The sequence below is a fragment of the Medicago sativa genome, chromosome 1 (genome assembly GCF_051527215.1).
Source record: "Medicago sativa cultivar Bolivia chromosome 1, Bolivia_mono, whole genome shotgun sequence".
In the NCBI taxonomy this organism is placed as follows: Eukaryota; Viridiplantae; Streptophyta; class Magnoliopsida; order Fabales; family Fabaceae; genus Medicago; species Medicago sativa.
The window spans coordinates 62,563,769-62,587,045 of NC_140749.1; the positions used below are offsets into that span (position 1 = coordinate 62,563,769).

Sequence of the window (23,277 nt, forward strand, 5' to 3'; positions counted from 1 at the left end):
AAATGGAGCATGCATTGTGAACCTTAGTATTATATATTAAGATTTCAAGTTACCCATTCAAATACGTTGTAACATATCATTCATATGAATTGAGCATTTCATTAAACTTTATCAAACAAAAAAAAAACTTTTGAACTCACATCAAGTGAAAATTTCTCTAAAAAATAAATGATAAACATTTACCAATTCACTTCCGGTGAAAATATCAAACTCTCTCTCTCTCTCTCTCTCTCTCTCTCTCTCTCTCTCTCTCTCTCTCTCTCTCTCTCTCTCTCTCTCTCTCTCTCTCTCTCTCTCTCTCTCTCTCTCTACACACACACACACACATGTATTAAATTATGCCAATTGGTCAACACACGCACATACGCGTGCAAAATTTAAACTCATAAGCTCTTAAACTTCTATTGAATTAGTCAGCTTATCCAACTTACAGTTTGGATGGAGGAGTACCAGCCGATGATTCAAGATACTCTAATGGGAGGAGTGGTGGTTTGATGATGAAAATGTTTTACTAAAGTAAAAAGAAAATTGTTAATAAAAGATTTGGTATCCCTCTGTATATAAACGAGTAGTTTTTATTTTGACAAGTATAGATAAGTAGTTGATACACTTTAAATTTCATTCATAAAATTGTTTTACTAGTTTCTTGTATAAGCTAAGCGATTTTTATATCATTTTAATATTTAAAAGGCTACAATTTTAAAACCGCACTAGGCCACAACATATGTTAGGCCGACCTTGGTGAGGAACTTCCTTTCATTAGTTTAATAAATGATGATCCGCCTGTGAATTAAAAATTAGGATTTTAAGGGACCTTTTAAATGATAAACATTTATCAAATAAACTATTAATTTGATTCTACAAATGCTTAATCAACCATTTTAAATACTAGTTTTTTTACTTTGTTGTTTAGAGTATTGTATAATACTGCTTCTTTATAATCTTGAACTAGATAGATACAAAAATAAGCTACTAGATACATACAATACCACACATCATATATCTATATATGTATCAATATACTGATGAATAAGTTGGTTGTATGTATCGGAAGTGGCAGCATGGATGGCATCGTCATTGTTGGTAGTGTTTGGGGCCTCCTCTGTGATTTCGATGGTGGAGGCAGTGGGGGCGACAATAATGATGGTGCCTACAGATGATATAGATCATCGATAGTGTCGTGATATTGGTCGGAATATTTTTGTGAGACATATACTAATGGTTTTTCAAAAAGATATAAGGCCCGAGGTCAAGAAAACAGTGCAAGACATAAGGCCCCTAAATCTCATATAATATGGACATAATAATCATATGGTAATTGGTACTCGTGAATATATAAAAAAAAAAAAAAAACAAAGTAATGCATCAATTTCGTTGTACTAGCTTTTTACTTTCCAAAGCCAATATATAATTAAATCATTGAACTTTTTTTACAAATTATTTATTTTAGCAAAATATTGAGTTATGAGTGTGTTTAGAGTGAATATGTGAAGTTAATCATATATTAGAAGAGAAGGAAATTATAAAAAAAAAAACAAATAATTACCAAAAGAAAAATTGTACAACTTTTTTGTCTATATACACAATCTAATTATAAAAATTAATTCAAATTATATTCATAAAAATTTCTTCAATGTCTCGTGAAAATTAGGTCATTCACGGAGTTTCATATAATCATCAATTTCAAGTGAAGCATTCAAATACGTTGTAACATATCATTCATATGAATTGAGCCTTTCATTAAACTTTATCAAACAAAAAAAAAACTTTTGAACTCACATCAAGTGAAAATTTCTCTTAAAAATAAATGCTAAACATTTACCAATTTACTTCCGGTGAACATATCAAACTCTCTCTCTACACACACACGTATTAAATCATTCCAATTGGTCAACACGCCCCCCCCCCCCCCCCCCCCCCACACACACACACACACACACACACACACACATGAAAAGGCTATGCGCTAACGGAGGTATTTATCTCCAGACTTTAAGCCTTCTCGGATCGTGTTACATTGGTTATTTTTCTATCATTCTCTTACTTGGTAACAATGTATGTTTATAAAAGGTTCGTAAATTATAATTTTATAGAATATTTGATTTCTCCAATGTAGGTAAAAAGAATACTATTTATTATTCAGAAAAATATCATATTTATTGAAGAGGTGAATCCTGTGAAAACATACTATAAAATGGAATTTTATAGTACTATAATATTGATTTTAACTAGCCTATGAGTAGCCAAATTACCATGAAGTAGTACCTTGAAGTTTTATGATTAAATGCTCAAAAATAGGTCACCTAGTGACTCAAAAATGATTTTTTTTGGGTAGAGTATGATTTGTTTCAAGGTATAGCTCTCCAAGTAATTAACAAATACTCCCTCCGTTTCAAAATGAGTGTCGTTTTAGGTGTTTACACACATATTAAGAAATGCAATGATTAAGAGAAAGAGAATGGTTATTTTACCAAATTATCCTTATTGACTATTGGTTAGTTTTAAAAGTAATACTTTGGAAGTAGTGTGCAAAGTATTAATTGGAGGGTACAATTGAAAAGAAAAAGTTATTATTGCATTGGAAACTGAAAGCGACACTCATTTTGAAACAATTTTTTTTGGCTAAAGCGACACTCATTTTGAAACGGAGGGAGTAACAAATAATCTTTCCAAAAAAAAAAGTAATTAACAAATAAAAAATAAAGTGTTAAAAGAATAATTAAACTTAACCAATCATTTCTGTCAAAAAAATTAAACTTAATTAAAAGAGCAAATACATGAGCGATTGGTTGAGCAAATACGTGGCTTATTAGTTGAGCGAGTTCCAACTAAAAAAGACCTCCAATTCGGATGATTAGTTGGGTGAAATGGAACACACGAGATAATACAATAGAAAAATGAAATTTAAATGGGTAAAATTGCATCATACAAATGATATTGAGGGGAAGTTTTCCATGATATTAAAGGTAATTGTAATATGTTTTTATAGATTTTTTTTTTCTCTTTTAAATGGGTAAAGGTTGTAGTTTTTATATTTTTTATTGAGATGATCTAAGAAAGAATTGAACTTTTGCGAGGGTGGGCTGCCTGCCTGTGAAGTAATTGGTATTTGTATTGTGAGCAAGCCTTTACGATAAAATTAATATTTGGATAGGTGAGGTGTCGTTACGGGATAGATTTAATAGGTTGTATGATATGTCGTTACGAAAAGGGGAGTTAGTGGCGTCGATGAGAGTTCTAGGATGGGGAGTTGAGGGTGATGCGTGGAGGTGGAGGCGTCGGTTTTTTGCGTGGGAGGAAGAGTCGGTGGAAGAACTCACTCTTTTACTTCAGAATGTTTCTTTACAGGTTCATTTGGAGGATAGATGGAAATGGAAGGAGGACTCTTCTTTAGTCTATACAGTTCGGAGTGCTTATAACTCTATTATTGCTCAGGATACAGTTGTTAATGCGGAGGCAATCCCTTCTGTTTGGCATAAGGATGTTCCGTTAAAGGTTGTGCTGTTTGTGTGGCGTTTGTTACGTGATCGTCTTCCTACAAAAAATAATTTACATAGGCGACAGGTTTTAGACATTGATGATCAATATTGTGCTGGCGGATGTGGATTGTTTGAAACATCCACCCATTTATTCTTTCATTGTATTCATTTTAGTTCGGTTTGGAACCATATTCTTCGGTGGCTTGGGGTTGTCTCGGCGATGCCTTTTGATGTAACAGGGCATTTTACTCAATTTCAACACCTTTGCGGTGCCAATAAGTCGAGGCAATCTATTCTTCAGGTTATTTGGTATGCGACTGTTTGGGAAATTTGGAAGGAAAAGAACAACAGTATTTTTAACTCATTAGATAGCCCAATTATGCAGGTGGTAGACAGGATTAAGTTACTAACTTTCAAGTGGTTGAAGGTGAAGTTTCCATCTCTTCCTTTTAACTATCATGGTTGGTGGCTTAGTCCGTTTACTATAGACTAATTTTTGTTAGTTGTTCTTGAGGTGCTTTGTGGTGAAGGCTCTTGTTTTGTAATTATTGTATATACATTGTATTAACTTTTAGGTTCTCTTCCTTGGCTCATCTTGTGCTGGGAATGCCTATGTGGTGGTAATATATTTCATTTTAGTCTCTTAAAAAAAAAGAGTCTTCCTAATTAAAAAACATTATTAAGTCTACTCAACAAATTTTTATAGAGGCAATTGCCCCATTTAATAGCATGTGCATATGCCACTAATGCCAATTTTTTTTAGAGGATCCATTCAACTCTTAGAAACTTGCGAGGTAGGTTCTTTTAATTTCTTAATTATTTTGATTCTTTTAAACTCCCACTAAAATAACCCATTTAAGTTAATTTTTGACAAAGCTAAGAGTATAGTACATGTTTTTCGTACATGTTAGTTGAAGAGATATTTTGATTTGTATAATCATACCTCGTTTTAAAATTTTCTGTTAAAAAATGATTATCATGATAATACTCGCCAACTGAAAAATGAAAATTAAGTATTCATGAATTTTACATTTTACACGTCTTAAGTACCTTTCCATGATTTTAGGATGGCAGCGAATAGCGATACGATACCCAATATGGTGCGGGCTCCACTTTGGTGTCATAGTTGTGTGCCATTGATGCCATCTCCACCACATACACACACATCATACACACATCCCCACACCCATCAACACACATCAACGGCCAGGATTGCACCAATGACACCAATGACACCCAAACAATGTCATGGAAGTATTTTCCATATGGTGCTATATGTGGGTAGGATCCACGACACAATCAACTTGCCTCCTTCATGACATTGCTAATGTTACTTTTTCTCACAAGTCATAACTAATTGTATATACTAATTGATTAATGATTACTCATTCATATTCATAAGACACGTTCAATCTTTTTGTGTATAGTAGAAAGTAAAATACTAAAAAAAAATGACTACAGTATATGACAAAAAGAAAGATCGATGACAAATGTGAGTAATACAACTATGGAATTTACTAAGTTATAAGAAGGACGACCTTGAAAAGCCATGTAATCGACTTGGTCTGTTAATTTGTTTGTTGATTATTTTTTTAATATAAGAACTTGTCATGGTCTAAAATCGATCAGTGTATTCCAGGCTTCCAAACACGTTTTCCCTTTTTATTTTTATATTTTAAGACTGGCAAAGGAAAATTGATAACGTATGTTGATAAAAAATTATAAATGATTTGCTGAATCAGAATTGAAACGGTGTTACTGGGATGCAACAAATGGAAATTAGTTAGGAATTAGGAACTAGTTGCAGGGAGTGACAATGAAATGCCAGCATCTATATATCATTTATAAAAATTGCTAATTTTTATTTAATAGAAAAATTAATACACGTTCACCAAAAAAAATTAATACACCTTTTTTTTTCACCCTTATTTTGTTTTCTTTTTTGTATTACACTTATACTATTTGATTACTTACTTTGTGCCTAAAAAAAAGTTGATTCTTACTTCGTGACTCAAAAAATAAAAGTTGATTACTTCTACGTCACTTAATCCGATTCATCCATAACAGTGTAGTGGAGCTGACATAAAGTGCAGCCAACACCATGGTTATGTGTATTTGGTTCAGCTGGCGATTAAAATTGATTTTAGTATAATTGAATTTGATAGTATTGATTTTGGTTAAAAGTGAGCTGAGTGTAAATTGATTTAATTTGGATACATGAATTTAAAAATGATTCTTAGTGATTGATCTTGTTTGGGTATTTGAAACGCTCAACCAAAGATACGTTAAATCTCGCCTCATGGTCAGCACAGTGGTCCATTTGGTCATTTGGTAAATTTATTACATGTAATTGACATTCAAATAGACATTTTGTGTCCGTTTGTCCAATCTTTCTATTATATTGATGTTTATAAATTATGTACATTCGTTGTTATGAATTTTTAATTAAAATTATTTTAATCTTTCAAAAAAATTAAAATTATTTGATTTTGATTAAACTTATAGATATTTTGCACTTTGATACTGTAACAAACTATATTTATATTTCCCAACGAGATCAATAAATAATATAGCAAATAAATATAAATTCTTATATTTTTTAATGATACCAATAATTTAACATTTTATCGACAATTTTGCTTAAAATCAATAATGTATTGAATGATTCGTCGTAGTATGTGGGATCAATGTCTCCTCTAATCGGTTGTGTGGGCACCTTCATGTGCCTAATGTTCTGCTCAATCGGCACAAGCTCTTGTAAGGATGGGATGGGGTCTCAGACTCCTATGGTTTGTCGTCCTATGATACGATGACTAGTCCTTAAGGTGTCAACCTCAAAGTATCGAACACAACCATAAGCATTACGAAATGACAAATGTGCTCCGAGAAGTCACGGATGCCAACCTCAAGGCACCAAACAACAAATGATTATGAAAATTTATAAAGATTTAACAAAACACCATCAATCAATTATAATCATCTAATCATAGAAAGAATAGTAGGATTTTTTTTTTTTTCCTACGGGATGTTGTGGCAGCAACAAGATTAGTTATCCATAAAATCGAAACTGAGAATGGTAGTCACAAGCATCAGATCCGCACCTCTGTCGAGGAATATCCGTTTGGTGATTTGGCACAAAAAATAACTGTAGCATCCGGTGCAAACTTAACACACCGTTTGTTGAGGGGTTCAAATTGCACCGCACGACCCATTAGGAACGCCATCTCCGTCAACTCTCTGTGGGTCCACGTTACACCCAATCAGCTACAGCTCAGCCTCAACACACACTTTTATTCCATATTACCGGAATATGCGGATAATGCTGCTGATTCATGCTGAGTAAGAATAATTATGGTAGTGCTATTTTCTCTTTGCTCGTGTTAATTAGTAATTACCTTTATCCATTCTGGTACTACATTAATTTCTAGATTGAGCATCTACTCCAAAGTTAGGCAATAAATTCCCTCAAAAGACTAGACACCAAAGTTTTGATCTCTATCGTCTCACATTGATAAAGATGCAAATTACATTTTCTATATATTAGTTTTTTTTTTCTTCTTCTTCTTATTATGTCAATTTTTATGAATATATATCATTCTTAACATTAAGTATGTTTAAAAAAACTTATTTGATGAGATTAATTTGATACATTTTTAGTGTAAAAGATTTTACACCACAATCACTCATATGATTAAATTAAAAAAATTAAATAATCAGATAATTATAATTTATTAATAGTATAAACAATTATATATAAATTAAATTCAAAATTTCGCTAATCTAATGCATTTTCTTATGTGTTAACTCTTTGTTTCTTTCTTCTCTCTCAAAAAAAAAAAACTCTTTGTTTCTTATACGAAATCGTTTTTGTAATTGAAGTTAGGCTGAATGTAAGTAAATTTTGACTAATAATAAAGGAAAATGTTAACTTGTGTCCACTTGTGCCCTTAGGGCACAAGATAAGGATCTTAAAATAGAATTTAAAAATAAATATTGCATTGAAAATATAAGTTTTGAAGTTTTTAATGTTATGAATGCACAATTTCCAAGATTAAGTTTTTACATTTAGTTTCTTATCTTGTGCCCTTAGGGTACAAGTTAACAAGACCCAGTAATAAAACATAGGTTTTACGTGTACCAAAAAAACATAGGTTTTACAAAAATAGATAAAATATGAATATTTTTTTTTTCAATAATTCAAAAAAATATATTTTTGAGAAATAGAAAAATGTTGATAGCGTAGAATACTACTCAATACTATGTGAATGGAAGGTAAGAAAATTGGTTTGATTCCATAGGATATAGGATATATTCCAATTAAATTAAATACTAAATAAATAAATTTTCCTTAAACAGAAAAGTGGAAGCGGGAATAGAACGCGTCGCTTACACCTCACTCACATTTTCCCATTTCCACCTCTACTTAAGCATCCTCTTTCCTTTCCATTGCATACTCAACAAGCAAAGCAACCATTCCATTTCATTTCATTTCATTCCTTCTTCACGTTTTCCTTACTTCCGTATTCTCTCTCCCTCGAGATCTGTGCTTCCTCTTCATCCTTCTCTTCATTCTCAACTGTCGGTGCGTTTCCCTTTTCTCTTTTACGCCACCGTTTCATTTCAGTGTTTTCTTTCCGTCTCAATGCTCCGTAACCACACGCAACTTCATTTTTTATTATTATTTTCCAATACTTGAGAAAATTTCATTATAGTTGATTATTTCATCGTTTTGTTCAAGTGCCGTTTTGCAAACTCCATGCTATTGTTGAGTTACTGAATAGTTTTTTTGTTGTTTGACGTTATGATTTTTTGTTCAGATCTATGATTTTTTCTGATGTTATTTATATTTTTTTAATTGTAACTGTTAATGTTCAGGCTAATGGCTTCTGAATCGGAAACTATCACTGTGGTTGGTTTCAACTCATTTTTACAATTTTCTTATTCAACTTTGTTCGTGTTTTGATTTTAAGAAACGTGTTTTCTTTGCTTTTGAAAGGGTGTTTCTGAGGTACCACCAATTGCAGTTTCTGAAATCGTGATGAATGTTAATTTTGTAAGTTGTATTTTGCAATCTTGTTAATTCATTTGGTGATCATTTTGTTTTGTGAGATTAAGGGTAAAAAGCAGCACCAGGTTTTTTTTTTTCCTAATAAATGTTAGATTAGATTATTTCAATTTTAATTAGTTTAATCTTAAAAAATGGTTTGATCTATTTACTAGTAAGATATTTTTAGATGACAGTATTTTTTTCTCTCTGCAGCACTGACATTTCTGATTGAAAGTATGTGCTGTAGTTATGTGTCATTTTCTCAAATTATTATTATTGTTGACGTGTTAGCATATGCTAGCGTTCGTGTTTGTGTCCATGCATTTGAGTATGTTTTTCTTTTCCAAAATATCATTAAAATTATGTCCAAACATGATAATGATGGATATATGTTAGCGTTCGTGTTTGTGTCCATGCATTTGAGTATGTTTTTCTTTTCCAAAATATCATTAAAATTATGTCCAAACATGATAATGATGGATCTGATTATAATGATTTTTTGAAGAAGGATCGGATTATATTATGATTGTTTATTTTTTTCCAGGCTGAAGAAATGGCTCCACCAATTGAGACCCCAAACAAGATTCCCACCGCGAATTACACCTCACCACCACCTCTTAATGAGAGGATCCTTTCATCATTGACTAGGAGGTCTGTTGCTGCACACCCATGGCATGATCTTGAGATAGGTAAGCAATGTTGTTGAAAAACGGTGATATATTGATCATTAGAGCATAATGTATTTGGTATTCTAATAATAGTGTTTTTTGAACAATGTAGGTCCTGAAGCTCCCAGGATCTTCAATTGTGTAAGCATGCTGGACACTAACTTACAATTAGTTGTATATGTTTCTTAGAGTAATAGAATTACTCAGGAGACTATTTACTTTATAACAATGTTTTCAATTTTCATCTACATTTTTTACTTTGTATGCTGGAATGAAATTTCGTAATGGATTTTCTTTTTTAATTGTGATAGAGAGAACATGGAAGCTAACTAGAGAAAATGCATTTTTGAAAACAATGTTTTGACGCTTTACAGAGTTTTCAAAAATATTCAATATATTTTTAAAATGTATCTTCAGAAACGTCCAAAATATCTTTTATGATGATTATTTTTTCTATGGAAATGAAAACAAGAAACACCAAAAGTAAACAGGCCCTTAGTTGATGATTCACGTAGTTTTTAGCTACTGACAAACATTGAACATATTGTATTGTTCTGATTCTGTTTTCATCCTTGCTTTATCTAGTTAAGCAGTTTTATTATAAGAAATGGCTCCTGTTATATTGCTGACCTGTTGAATGGATGCGTGTTGAATGTTGACTACCTGAACACAAATCAGACTTAATTTGTAGTAATGCTTGTGCGCTATAGGGTTAAGCGTTAAGCATGTTGGGCAGTATGTCTTTATTATTTATTTGTTTTTCAAAAAAAAAATCTCAGCTTTTTCAAAATTTCAATGCGATTGTTTCCAATCACAACTTGGACGGTTCCTCTTTTGAACTTGTACATTCTTAAGGTGGTATGTTATGATGTTTATGTTGTGATCTTCATTGAGGGATCTGACTTGATTACTTCATTTTTGAAATATTGATGAATTTTAGGTGGTTGAAATTGGGAAAGGAAACAAGGTGAAATATGAACTTGACAAGAAAACTGGACTTATTAAGGTGATTATGGTTGCTTAGCTCTGTTTTTCCATTGTTGTACTTGTTGCCATTTGCTGTTCCTAAGCATGCTTTTATGTGTAGGTTGACCGGGTCCTTTACTCATCAGTTGTGTATCCTCACAACTATGGGTTTATCCCCCGCACTATTTGTGAGGATGGTGACCCCATTGATGTCTTGGTTATTATGCAGGTACTTTTGTTTAAATATTGTTCACTTCTCCTTGCAAATTAACTTTTTGTTGTGTGATAATTGCATGAGAAGATCAAATGTGCACAACATATTTGTGCAATTCTGTTCTCAAATTTGGATTCTGTTATTAGTTATGTGGTTTGCCGTATTCTTTGAATTCCAAAAGGAAACATGTATGTATTGAAATTTTCTGAACTCTGTCAATATGTTTCAAAAAGTGTATAATAATACTCAACTTCTGGCCAGCTGTGATTTCAAATGCAAGAAGTTGGTGGTTCTCAACATTTAAATTAATATATTTTGATGATTCTAGTATCTTATAAAGTAATCTTCATAATTTTTTTTAAAAAATCCTTGACATATTGAGCCTTATCTTTACTTCTGAGCTATGCATTGAATTTTTTTTTTTTAGCCGACTCAAGGTGATCAAAATGTGCAATTGTGAGTAAATTTTGAATATGGCTACTGCAATACAATTTCACAATAATACATGGTATCAGTTCAAAAAGAGCATGAACTAATAAGCTGACTTCATCTAGTATTAGTCTATTATATGCATCTTTACTACTTTGCAATACTAATTCTTTTTTGTGCTACAACAGGAGCCAGTTCTTCCTGGCTGCTTTCTTCGTGCCAAAGCTATTGGTCTCATGCCTATGATTGATCAGGTATCTGAAACATTCCCTTTCCTAGATGGCAATAACTTCTCTTTTGATCATTATCGATCAATCACTAATTCTTATGAAATTCAGGGTGAGAAAGATGACAAGATCATTGCTGTCTGTGCTGATGATCCTGAGTATAGGCATTACAATGATATCAAGGAGCTCCCTCCACATCGTTTAGCTGAAATCCGTCGCTTTTTTGAAGATTACAAGAAGAATGAGAACAAGGAAGTTGCAGTTAACGACTTCCTTCCTTCCTCATCTGCCTTTGAAGCTATTGAGCATTCCATGTAAGTAACAATGATGGGTTAAATTTCTTATTTCATATACTCTGTTAAAACATAATTTCCAGGATTTCAGTTTTCATACTCAGTTTATAATCTTATTTTTTTATTTTTATTGTTGTGAAGGACCTTGTATGCAGACTACGTTGTGGAGAGTTTGAGGCGGTAGTATTGATGCATATGGGATTTTGTTTGGTCTTGAAGATATGTTTTGAAGACTGCAATTTTATAACTATGATTACGACGAAAAAAATGATTTGTACCGTAATCCTATCCTATATAGCATGTACATTTGTCTCCCAGCTGACAACACATGCATATTCTACACATATTTGTGCTTAACTTTGTTAAATTTTGGATTGTTCAATGATATATTCGTTTATTAATATACAAATCTGTTTAATATCATTCTTGCTTCATTTATCCTGTAAAATGCCACTCGATTCTTTCCTCTCATCCAAACATAGTACTTGATGAATTGTCAGAACAATGATGTCATTAATTAGTGGGGTTCACATCTAAAACAATTTAAAATTGTAAAATTTACCTATTTTATAATCAATATAAGATGTTGTATTAGTGGTAGTTGTGTACACGTTCGCCTTGCCCAACTTTAGATACCAAATGGAAGGAATGTGCTTTAAGTGTTGAGTTGGAGAAAGCACATAAATGTGAAACTCACATTCAAAACGGATTAAACTCACATCATAACCACAAACTATTTATGTAATAACAACAACAAAATAGAGTATGTGATGAGATGTTTACCTCAATTAACTGAAGGACCACAAAGTGCTATATATCCACTTAAAAGAACAGAAGTTGATAGATTTGTCATATTTGATATGGTACTGGTTAAATCAGAAGATTGTCTCTACTTTGAGGAAGTCTATACTTATACTAGTGAAAATGACTGCTCATAGGAAACGTTTTCTTGTCAAATTAACCATTTATAAATAACCAGCGAACTTACATTAAATTACTAATGCAAAGTGAGTATACATTTCCATTAGGACCTGAGCCAACTTTGTCTTCGTATACTCACTAATAAATCATTAGAGGCTTTTATTTGCCCACCTTTGCTTAAAAACCAATCCCATCGGCATTCCAAACCAGCAAGAAGTGCAGTTTTGTCAGAATTCACCCATTCGAAAATGGGGAAAAACTGTTCAAAATGGTATATCCGGACGGGATCGGTATTAAAGAAAATGTGGAATGATAAAAACAACTCAAATCGTTATGATGTGTTGTACATAATACTATTAAATAATAGTGTAATAAATAGTTTACTATTAGCAATTTTTATTTTTGCAATGTGTGGTCCATATAATTAGTTCATTAGATTTGACTCTAAGGTGTTTAGTTTTTGCTCTAGTTTCTTCTTGATTAGTTGATTTAATTGTGCCTTTGATGGTCGTTGTTTGTATGTGTTTTACCATGATCATTCTTAGCTTGTGAAGTTAGCCGTGATCTTGTAGATGTACAAGTCAGGAGCAGATTCGGTGCTTAATTTTTTTATCTGTTTGATTATGCATTAATTTTGTACTTTACCCTGATAGTGGGTAGTGTTCTACACATGGCGTAATGTTCGCTCTTTAGCTAATTGAATGAATGAAATATCTTATTTGACAAAAAAAAAAGAACTTCTTCTGTTTGAGGAGAGCATGATTGATTATAATCTGTTATTATTGAAAAAAATATTGAAACCTTTTTTCTACATTATGCAAGGCCAAGAAATTGCGTTAACTTTTAATCTCGCTTTCTTTTCAACCTGCTACTCCTGATACCAGATATAAATGCACAATACAAATCTTTTTGTTTGTTTTGAATGGACATAATTTCAAAAATTTAAAGCCATACAATATCATATTTAGAGGATACATTTGTTGCCAATTCAATTGATTCACATCTTAAATTGAATCATATACATTTGCACTTAATACTTTTAACATTATCACATTTTTTACCTATCTTTTTTAGGATATATATAGGAAATGTATTATAAGTATTATGGTGTATTTGTGAAGTATCTATATGTAATCGATAATTTTTTTTTTAAATTTAAAAAAATCCTATACTTTATGGGTACGTATCCGTAAAGTATCGGTGTCCGAATATCCGACACAAAAACGTCTCTGTGTTTGAAGCATCCGGACTTCATAGGTGCCGATACACTCTAAACCGATATCTATAAAATATCCTCTAACACAACGAAAACCCATTAGAACCAATTGAATAAAATATCCTAGACTTTCCCTAACAAATCACTCTTTGCACCAAAAAGGGTATTGAGCACTTTATGGGTACGTATCCGTAAAGTATCGGTGTCCGAATATCCGACACAAAAACGTCTCTGTGTTTGAAGCATCCGGACTTCATAGGTGCCGATACACTCTAAACCGATATCTATAAAATATCCTCTAACACAACGAAAACCCATTAGAACCAATTGAATAAAATATCCTAGACTTTCCCTAACAAATCACTCTTTGCACCAAAAAGGGTATTGAGCAATGGTGACAATGACAACTGAGATTAATGTTTTTGCCAAGTAGTGATGGCTGTGTTGGACGGTCTCTGATGGCGAAATTTGTAAAGGGTGCCACTGCCAAGTGCCAACGATGGTGAATAAAAGTGATTGAAGTGTCATACGACAAATATTTTTAATACTCCCTCCGTTTCAAAATGAGTGTCGCTTTAGCCAAAAAAATTTGTTTCAAAATGAGTGTCGCTTTCAGTTTCCAATGCAATAATAAATTTTTCTTTTCAATTATACCCTTCAATTAATACTCTGCACACACTTCCAAAGTATTACTTTTAAAACTAACCAATAGTTAATAAGGATAATTTGGTAAAATAACCATTCTCTTTCTCTTAATCATTGCATTTCTTAATATGTGTGTAAACATCTAAAACGACACTCATTTTGAAACGGAGGAAGTATTAAAGTGTAATGAGACTACATGGCCACTCGATTAATAGAGTCTTAGTCATGTGAAAATGACTAAAATGTTTGATTTTTTGAAATGTAAAAATAAACTTCAATAGAAATACATTTTGTGCCAAACTTCAAACATGATAGTAAAAATAAAATATATTGTGGCTTAAAAAAAAACATTTTTTCAATGTAATCCACGAAAGGAAAAAGTTTTTCTCAAGTGGTGAAGTGTTGAAGCTTAAAGTTGTTACATGTTTGTAGATTGTTTTATTAATGTCTAGATTAAGTTGTACCCTACTAGTATAGATGTTTCTAGGAATTATATCGCTCCCTTTGGCCTAAAAAATAGAAAGTTCACTTAACAAATTTTCTTATTTTTGTAAACCCTCCATCTAAACGAGTAAATAAGCAATTACCCCCTGAAATTGTAAGTTTCGTCAATTACTCCCCTGAAATTAACAAAACGTCAATTACACCCCTGAAATTGCACAACGTTAATCAATTTACCCCCTCCGTCAAATTTTTCTGTTAGTCAACATGAAGTTTTGCAAATACCCTTTGAAGTTTTGCACTTATGTGCAAAATGCCCCCTAAACTTAAAAATCTATATGTTTTTTTTCTTATCCTTGACTCAAAATATATTAAAGACAAACAATTAACGGTTATCTTTAATATTTAAGGTTACAATAATAATATATCCTCTAAAAATAATGCAGAATTAATAACTTCATATAACTTTAGCAAAATGCATGTTTAGTTCAATTTTTAAGATAGAATAATTTTATTCAAACTTATCTTAAGAAACTGCTATAATTAATTATTCATGAGGAATGCGTGTCTCTAGCTTACTTTGTTGTGAATTGGCGTGTCTCTATTTAAATAAGTCATAAGTTATGGAGAATTGAACAATCAAATGGCATAACAGAAACAAAATAAAATAACAGACCTCTTTAAGAATGAAAGAGCAATGTAAAGTATTAAAGTTAACTGTTAATTGTTTGTTTTTAATATCTTTTGAGTTAAGGATAAGAAAAAATATATAAATGGATAAGAAAAAATATATAAATTTTCAAGTTCGGGGGGCATTTTGCACATAAGTGCAAAACTTCATGAGGTATTTGCAAAACATCATGTTGACTAACAGAAAAATTTGACGGAGGGGGTAAATTGATTAACGTTGTGCAATTTCAGGGAGGTAATTGACATTTTGTTAATTTCAGGGGGTAATTGACGAAACTTACAATTTCATGGGGTAATTGCCTGTTTACTCCCATCTAAACATACCCCAAAAGAAAAAGTAACATTATTTCTTTTGTCAGCATTTGGGATCCTAACTCAAATCTGGAGAGAAACACCCCTTTATTACTGGTGCAGTAATAAATGGTAAGGATTTGCCCTCTTTTCTACTCTTTATCCAACCAGTTGCTATTGCCAAGTATCTGATCTGTAAACCATGTTTCAGCTGGAATATACAAAAACCGCTATGGTCATGAAGATTATAAAATATATGGTGAATGGTGATGAAGATGACAACCACTGACTACGAGATTAAAAGCCAAATGAAATTATAGAAGAGTGGCTATGTTAGAATACTGTTGGAAACTTGCATAGCAGAGATAAATGCCAGGTGACAACAATTTTAGAACTGTTTTATTTATTGGGAATATTGCGACATTCACCTTGTATCATACTAACAAAATAATTAAATTTCCCCAAGATTCAAAGCCATATAGTAGCAAAACTAAATTGAAGGTTGTGTGTGTGTGATACATGGCACAGTTGCCCATGAATTGCAGGCTGGTTAACAAGATGCTGCAATGGAAGGGCGCTATCAATCCATGACATGAATCATAAGTAAACAGAAAAGCAGTCCATATGCAATCGACTTCCAGCGTATTCTCAGTAAAATTCTTGACGAATCATTCATGGATTTTAATAAAATGGTTCATACTCGCGTCAGGGCTTGTTCGTTTCTTTTGTATCAACATGTCTCCAAGGGTTGAGAGCTTCTCTAATTGCTTGAGCTTCTGGGGAATTCTCCATGGCGCGCTTTTCTGACTCCAAAACAGTTACTTTGTCATCTGCACAACGCAAAAAAGTGAAACAAATTCATACTTTGCAAACTTAAATCCTTTGATGATGACAAAATTCAAGAGAGCAAGCAAACTCCTTGACAAAGCAACTATTGAAAATAAATATTGTCTACATATGCAAAATATCGACTTAATTGGGTAATTTGACCAAAATAAATTATGTAAAAGACACAGGGGACTTTGTTTAAATTGATGTAAATTCATTCAAAAATAACTTTTTCAAGAATATAATGAAGGGGATTCCTCGATATATTAAAAAAGAAAAAATTATTTGGCTAAAAATTAGCATGTGTGGAGTGTAGAGGCAGTTATAAAAATTATAAAAAGAAATTTTGCGAATGAAATTTATACCCACCTCATGGGAATATATTTTTCCAACCCTTCCCTTGGGAATAAAACCACCAAAATGTGAAAGTTATTTATTTTCCAATGGAAAACTATAATATTTCCAATAATAAACTTTTTAACCAACATGGGAATACAAAGTCTGTTAGTCAAGATATTGCTGTAACTACTGAAAGGAAGGGTCTTACGAGCTTATTACAGAAAGAAGTTTAGGAATAATAAATAGGCCTCTGGTCGTATAGTTTGAGAGGAGGTAGTTAGGGGTCAGTTAGAGTAGTTAGGTTGTTGTCTCTTTTGTTATTTCTGTTGGTCTTTTCTTTTATAGTCAATCAAGGAGGAGGTATTGTGTTACATGTTGCTGCATCCGGGACATACAACAGCACACCAATTTCAAATGGAGGTCGTTTTGGGATGAATGGCAACAGAGCAAATGTGCAAAGTTCAGGGGCTAAACCAGGAGATGCAACAAATTCTGGTTCAAGAAACATGAGTACCCGCTATCTCCCTTACCTGGAGCATCTGAAACGAAGAGAGGAAGATGTGTCTGTTGTGGCTTGGCTTATAGTCCGGCCATCATTGTCCAGGGAAGAATTTAAGGGTAGTCATATTGGCCGAGGATGAGAAATTAAATGATGAGGAGAATGCATAAGAGGAAATGGAGGAGTTGACGGAACCGTAATGCAAGTGGATGGACTTGTCAATGTGTTAAGTTGGAGGATTCACTCAATCCTAAACTATGGAGCATGGGCAATCTATAAATAGATTCTCCTGTTTCTAGTGTGAGTGGAGGATAGCTCCTTTGTGTAATCTTTTCTTTTTGTTATCAATAAATTCAGGGACGAATAATTCCCTTTCTGCTTGTTGCTGTTCAAAGTAACCTAACACAGTCCCCACTATATATCATGGGAGAGTGTTTAGATGACTAAAGACTAACACACTATATGACGGGGCCCATGATACTTCCCAAAAACCCCTTCCCATTGAAAGACATACTAGACAAAACTCAAATTCTCTACTTAATAAGTTGTGTATCTAGTTGTAATGGTAGTAATATATTTTACTTAGGCTTTGTTTGGAAGTTTGGAGGGGAGGGGAGGGCTTTGGAAAAAAGGAAGGAGCAAGTGGAAGAAATAGAGGACATTGAGAGGGGAGGGCTTGAGGGGTTCATTTTTCTTCATAATATAAAAACCCCACATTTGGGGGAACAAAAAATTCTATTGGATGATGGTTTTGGGGGGTTTTGGAGGGTTTATATTTTTTTTGGTTACCTTTGGAGGGTTTATATCCCCTATACTTCCCATCCCCCAAAGGCCCCTCTCCAAACTCCCAAACAAAGCCTATTTTTAAAGTCAGTATCAATGAGAACATGAAATGGAAAACACAAGAAAATGCAAAGGTGGCAAAGAGTGTTTAAAGAATGAGAAAGGAAGTTTCTCACACAGAAGCCTGTTTTGACCATGAAAAATTCCATAGAAGCCCCAACCAAAGCTGACGCTATCCCAATCTTCAAGTACCAATCGAGAAACTTCGTTTTCAACTGGACGAAATTGCAAAAGTGAATATTGAATAAGATTTGAACAAAGTCAACAAAGCTCGATTTAGACAATTAAAACAAAACTTGAATACATAATTGTAAAATCCACAAGACTAATTGGATCAGAACAGTAGATAGCTTAAAATTATAATTGAGGATGGAACTTCTGATCCAATTACAACCTATCACTAATTTACTTTTAAATTTCATCATTCACGAGCATGTGAAATAATGAGTGAATAAAAGAATGCAAAAGCCACATTAACCTGATGGCTGACACCATCACATGGTAACATGATTTGGCCATTCTTAATTTTTAGAACACTTGCATCTGGATAAGCATGGGCGCAGTTCTGTTCAGAAAGAAAATTGAACACCAGACTGTTTTTCAGTTCAGCAAAACCAAACGGAATCAGGTTTTTGGGTTTTCTGTTTCGTATTTTCAAGCCGAACAAGTTTCAACCAAACTGCACCAATGTGAACCAAGCTACATTCCAACATTATGAACTGACCTACCCTACCTATATGAATCAAACTGTTTTTGATGCTGAACTTGTTTTTGAACTATGAACACCGACGCAGTGAAGATTGTTATATTTTTCTTTTACAAAGATATGAAATTTGTGGCCTAGTTGATCTTAATTTACTATGTTCACTGGCGAGTATAAGTATAACAACTTTCTATCATCAAACAACAAAGATGGACAATGCATAGTTTCATTGCTAAAATCACAAAGTTGGCAACAACCAGAAAAGTTGGGATGGGACACAACAGATGGTACGATAAAATTAGACCTATTAATTAAGGGTCACAACTATTCCTAAATTAAGAACATAAACAACACGATTAAAGATTGAACAAGAGCAATAGTGCATCATTCATAATTCTTATATCCATAGAATGAAGACATTACATTGAAGTGAAAATGAATCGGAAGAAACACATGAGTGCGAATTAAAGGTAGAAACCATACAATACATGGCAATACATATAGTCAGAAACAGAAAAGAGATTAAGAATTAGAATTGAAAACTTTGATTCTCATGACAATAGGGGAATCTAATTGCTTGTTATTTTTGACTAAAGATAAAGCAATAACTACAAATCAGAAGTGAAAATAGAAAATCAGGACTAGAATAGTTAGCCAATATACCATTGATGAGAGCCTTTGAATCTGAAAGCGTTGCAGTAATTTCAAGAAAGTGTAGAGGAAGTTTCTGTAAACCAAAACCAAGCTGATACTGTTCCGGTATAGTGCAGCAACAACGGAGGTGGAATAGAAACTAATACTACTTGAAGTTTACCTACACAATAAAGATACATTAGCAAGTGCTGAAGGAAATAAATAAAAAATAATGTCAAATAAAAATTGAGTTCTGTCCCAGTAGTACATAAATTAATCATTCCCTCAACTAACATCCACGTTGCATATCAACCGCAAGGTTCTGTTATTAACTCGTCATATATAAATGAATCAAATTTGCATATAAACTGAAATATAGAAGAAGACTGGCAACAGGACGAAAAAAACAACCCAGAAACTCAATACATTGCTTTCATCCAACAGTAGCAAACAAAACACACCCATACATGGAAATACAAAGCAACAAAAACCAAGCACGTTGGACGTAATGCAATGAATCATCAAAATCTTCTCCAAGAGTAGGCCTCAAACTAGGAAAGTTTTACACTATAATAACATCCTACCACAACTTGATAAGAGTATCTCACCCAAGGCAATTTCTTTTGGAGATGCCAAAAGAAACCATCAGTGAAGCTTAAGGTATAACAACAAATTCAAATCAAATGAGCAGATGCCATAGTTATTAGTAGCAAGTGGGCAATCCCTATAGATATCAATAATCAAAGAGGTATATGCTCTGTTTGGATAAAGGGTTTAACTAAGGGCTTATAGCAAAACACGTATCATATAAGTGCTTGTGGATGAGTTGTTTCTATAACAAAAGCTCAAATAAGTCAATTCAAATATGCTCATAGTACCACTCAAACTATGCATTTAGCATGTAAGAGCAAGGGATTATTTACACAAACTTGGATGCAAAATGAACCAACACGCAAAGCAGTGGCGGAGCCAGACCTAAAATTTTGGGGTGGCCGCTATAAAAATAAACTAAAATATATAAATCATATAATATACAATACGACCCATTTAGGTGTCGTTCATAAAAAATTTCAACAAAATAATACTAAAAACCGATCATAATATTCAAAGTGATGCTTTACGCATCCCGACTTTTCATCTTAACTTTTCCTGTTGAAACAGTTTCAAAATCAACATAATTTCAAAATCAACTAACAATACATGGTTTCAATGTTACATCAATTCTAATAACATTCAAATTTCATAACAATAGCCGGTTTCAATTTCATTGAAATAACATAAATGATTTCAAAATGAACCAATTTCACTTGATTTTCATAAACAGAAGACGATGATGGCTGAATTCAAAAGTTGAGCCAGGTTTGATAGATCTTTCTGATGGAAAATGCCATGAATGTTGCTACTTTTCATGACAAGTTGCTAGAACATGCTAGTCATATACAGAAAAACCAGACACTATCAAAAATAGAGGAAGATTAGCTCATCTAGGCATGCTAGAAGTTGAAGATATGCTTACATTTTTTTGAATCAAATAAGCTTACATTTTCCATCTTTTTCACCTCTACTATTTAGGATTATTGATTACGTCCTCCTCTCAAAGTCATTGCCATACATGATTAAAATTGGCAAAGGAAGTAAGTTAACTTTTCTTAAACAATTGGACTAGTTATCAGGCTTTCATATTCTACTATTGTTTAAGACAATTATTTAAAACCGAGGCTTTCAATTGGAATTCTTAAAACTGAGTCTCTCACACTCAAGACAATTATTTAAACACAAGTAACAGTTCAGTAGCAATCAGAGTTCATGTTCTAAACCATAATAATAAGCAGAACATTCATGTCTTACTAAAACATTCAGAGTTCTGTAGTAATCAGTAGCAATCGAAAACTAAAAAAAATCAATTTCACATTACTAAATCATTAAAGACACATACACAATTACAAATCATTACCAGAATATTACATTCAATTTCACGTTACTAAAGAACATGTAATCATCAAATCAGAATCAGAATTGAAGGAAATTACATTCAATTTAGGGTGGGTTTGTGGAGAGAGATGGATGGAGATAGCTCTCTAAACTAAAGAATCAATACAGAAGATTAAGGAGGATGCGGCGGTGATGGATGGAGAAGGAGAAGAGTGGTCGCGGCTCGCCGGCAGTGGTGTGGTGGTGGATGTTGTTCGGTGGTTTTGCTTTGGCTGGGAGAAGAAAAAAGAGGAACGCGCATCAGATGAAAGAGAAAGGGGAAGAGGAAATGAAAGTTTTTTTTTTTAGAGATGGGGTGGCGGTGGCTCCCCCTTGCCACCCCCAGTTCCGCCACTGACGCAGAGTAACAATCGAAGCAAAAAGACAAATTGAAAGAAGAAAATTGTAAATAGAAACGGAGAGAGCAAAAGAGTTTGAGAATAATTATTATTACCAACCAATGGCGACTCGCAGATCGGAAAAATTTGTAGGTTCTCGTCCAAGTTCTTTCCTTTTCATTTTCAATTGAAGTTTTTGGTATTTGTTTGTTTTATTTTTTAGATTAGATGTTCTTTTTCTTTAATTTTTTGGTACAAAGATGTTTTTACTTAGAACGGTCTTGTTAACCAGTGTACTTAGAACAATAGTTAAAAAAACTATAGATAAAAAATTTGTCATTAAAATATAAGTTTTGACTTTTAATTAAGTAATAATTACATAACTTTTTATAAAATGTTACTCCCTCCGTCCCATATTACTTGACCTAGTTGACTCTGTCACGTATGCCAATGCACAATTTTAAACTTAAATTTCTTTAATAATCAAGTAGAAAAAATTACGAAAATTTGATATTTTGAAAATATTAATCGAGACGAATCTAACATCTTATATGCTATATTTTGTATTGGGTTAAATATGTTTTTGGTCCCTATAAATATACCAACTTTTCATTTTAGTCCCTCTAAAATTTTCCTTCAACTTTTAGTCCCTATAAAATTTTCAAACACTACTTTTGGTTCCTATTTTAAAGTAAAATCATATGTAGAATTCATATTTTTGAATAAAATTTTGCAGAAAAATTCATAATATTATAAGAATCTCTCCCAAAAAAATTTAGAATTTTTTAACAAAACATGAATTTAATACGAATTTTTATATTTTTTATGGTTAAAAATTCGTATTAAATTTATGTTTTGTTTAAAAATTCTAATTTTTTTTTTTAGAAATATTTTTACAATATTCTACACATTTATGCACAATTTCATTAAAAAATACAAAAATTAACTTTAAAATAGGGACCAAAAGTAGTGATTGAAAATTTTATAAGGACTAAAAGTTGAAGGAAAATTTTAGAGGGACTAAAACGAAAAGTTGATATATTTATAGGGACAAAAAAACATATTTAACCCTTTTGTTTTTATATATTAGTAGAAAAATAAAGTCAAAGCATGTTACATGAATAGTGCAAATATTCTAAATAGGTCAAGTAATATGGGACAGAGGGAGTATTTGTTTTGGTTGCTTAGTCAATGCCCCAAAGGCACAGTTTAACGTTCTCCTTTAAACAACCTCGTTCATGCTCCAGACCCTACCTTGTGGGAAAAAGTCATGGAAAAAAATGTGTAAAATTTAATTTTGATACATATGGTGTTTGGAGTAGGGGTGTTTGCATTGTCGTTTCGATTGATTCTGAGATAAAAATTCATTTGATCCAAAGATAATATTACATGCAATTCGATTTGGTTTTGGATGAAGACTTTTACAAAAATCAATATGATCCCATCTAATGTAATACAGTTTAATTTGAATCGTTTTTTTTTAATCCAAATTACAAATTGTAACTTTTTTATTAATAATAATATAATATTATAAAAACAGGGTAAAATAACAAGTTTGATACAAAATATAACATTTGATCTGTTAAAAATTAAAAA

At 32.4% G+C, this 23,277-nt stretch overlaps 3 protein-coding genes and 1 long non-coding RNA gene across 11 annotated transcripts; 2 read left to right on the top strand and 2 right to left on the bottom strand.

Moving 5' to 3' along the window:
- Nucleotides 1-3,228: 3,228 nt before the first annotated feature.
- Nucleotides 3,229-3,972, top strand: LOC146956188 (uncharacterized). Its single transcript, XM_085749133.1, has one exon. It carries the CDS (start codon nucleotides 3,229-3,231, stop codon nucleotides 3,970-3,972), a length of 744 nt encoding a protein of 247 aa, XP_085605259.1.
- Nucleotides 3,973-7,929: 3,957 nt separating this feature from the next.
- Nucleotides 7,930-11,746, top strand: LOC146956189 (soluble inorganic pyrophosphatase 4). Of its 8 annotated transcripts, none has more exons than XM_085727379.1 (10): nucleotides 7,930-8,061; nucleotides 8,355-8,388; nucleotides 8,476-8,532; nucleotides 9,071-9,215; nucleotides 9,307-9,335; nucleotides 10,135-10,200; nucleotides 10,282-10,389; nucleotides 10,992-11,057; nucleotides 11,142-11,344; nucleotides 11,465-11,746. In XM_085727379.1, exons 2-10 carry the CDS (start codon nucleotides 8,359-8,361, stop codon nucleotides 11,505-11,507), a joined length of 747 nt encoding a protein of 248 aa, XP_085583505.1. In that variant the 5' UTR covers nucleotides 7,930-8,061; nucleotides 8,355-8,358; the 3' UTR covers nucleotides 11,508-11,746. The 8 variants fall into 8 exon arrangements, with proteins under 8 accessions (XP_085583505.1, XP_085583513.1, XP_085583519.1 ...); XM_085727387.1 differs by having other exon boundaries at nucleotides 7,930-8,057; XM_085727377.1 differs by lacking the exon at nucleotides 7,930-8,061 and adding an exon at nucleotides 8,208-8,243.
- Nucleotides 11,747-15,904: 4,158 nt separating this feature from the next.
- LOC146956190 (uncharacterized) lies at nucleotides 15,905-19,837 on the bottom strand. Its single transcript, XM_085749140.1, has 4 exons — nucleotides 19,799-19,837; nucleotides 19,403-19,532; nucleotides 18,153-18,251; nucleotides 15,905-16,357 (listed from the first exon to the last, which is right to left on the bottom strand). The coding sequence occupies exons 1-4, from the start codon at nucleotides 19,835-19,837 to the stop codon at nucleotides 16,233-16,235; spliced, it is 393 nt and encodes a 130-aa protein (XP_085605266.1). The 3' UTR covers nucleotides 15,905-16,232.
- Nucleotides 19,838-21,476: 1,639 nt separating this feature from the next.
- On the bottom strand, nucleotides 21,477-21,920 carry LOC146956191 (uncharacterized). Its single transcript, XR_015019650.1, has 2 exons — nucleotides 21,798-21,920; nucleotides 21,477-21,576 (listed from the first exon to the last, which is right to left on the bottom strand). It is a non-coding gene; the product is annotated as an uncharacterized LOC146956191 (long non-coding RNA).
- Between the last annotated feature and the right edge of the window lie 1,357 nt (nucleotides 21,921-23,277).

Excerpts from the sequence above, each read along its gene's own strand:
- LOC146956188 (XM_085749133.1), top strand. The coding sequence starts at position 3,229 with ATGAGAGTTCTAGGATGGGGAGTTGAGGGTGATGCGTGGAGGTGGAGG.
- LOC146956189 (XM_085727377.1), top strand. Across the intron at positions 9,216-9,306 it reads ATGGCATGATCTTGAGATAG|GTCCTGAAGCTCCCAGGATC; the intron begins GTAAGCAATGTT and ends TGAACAATGTAG. Across the intron at positions 11,345-11,464 it reads GAAGCTATTGAGCATTCCAT|GACCTTGTATGCAGACTACG; the intron begins GTAAGTAACAAT and ends ATTGTTGTGAAG.
- LOC146956190 (XM_085749140.1), bottom strand. The coding sequence starts at position 19,837 with ATGGGTGTGTTTTGTTTGCTACTGTTGGATGAAAGCAAT. Across the intron at positions 19,533-19,798 it reads TACTGTTGGATGAAAGCAAT|TTTCTATTCCACCTCCGTTG; the intron begins GTATTGAGTTTC and ends AAGTAGTATTAG. Across the intron at positions 18,252-19,402 it reads TTCAAAGGCTCTCATCAATG|TTGAAAACGAAGTTTCTCGA; the intron begins GTATATTGGCTA and ends AATTTCGTCCAG.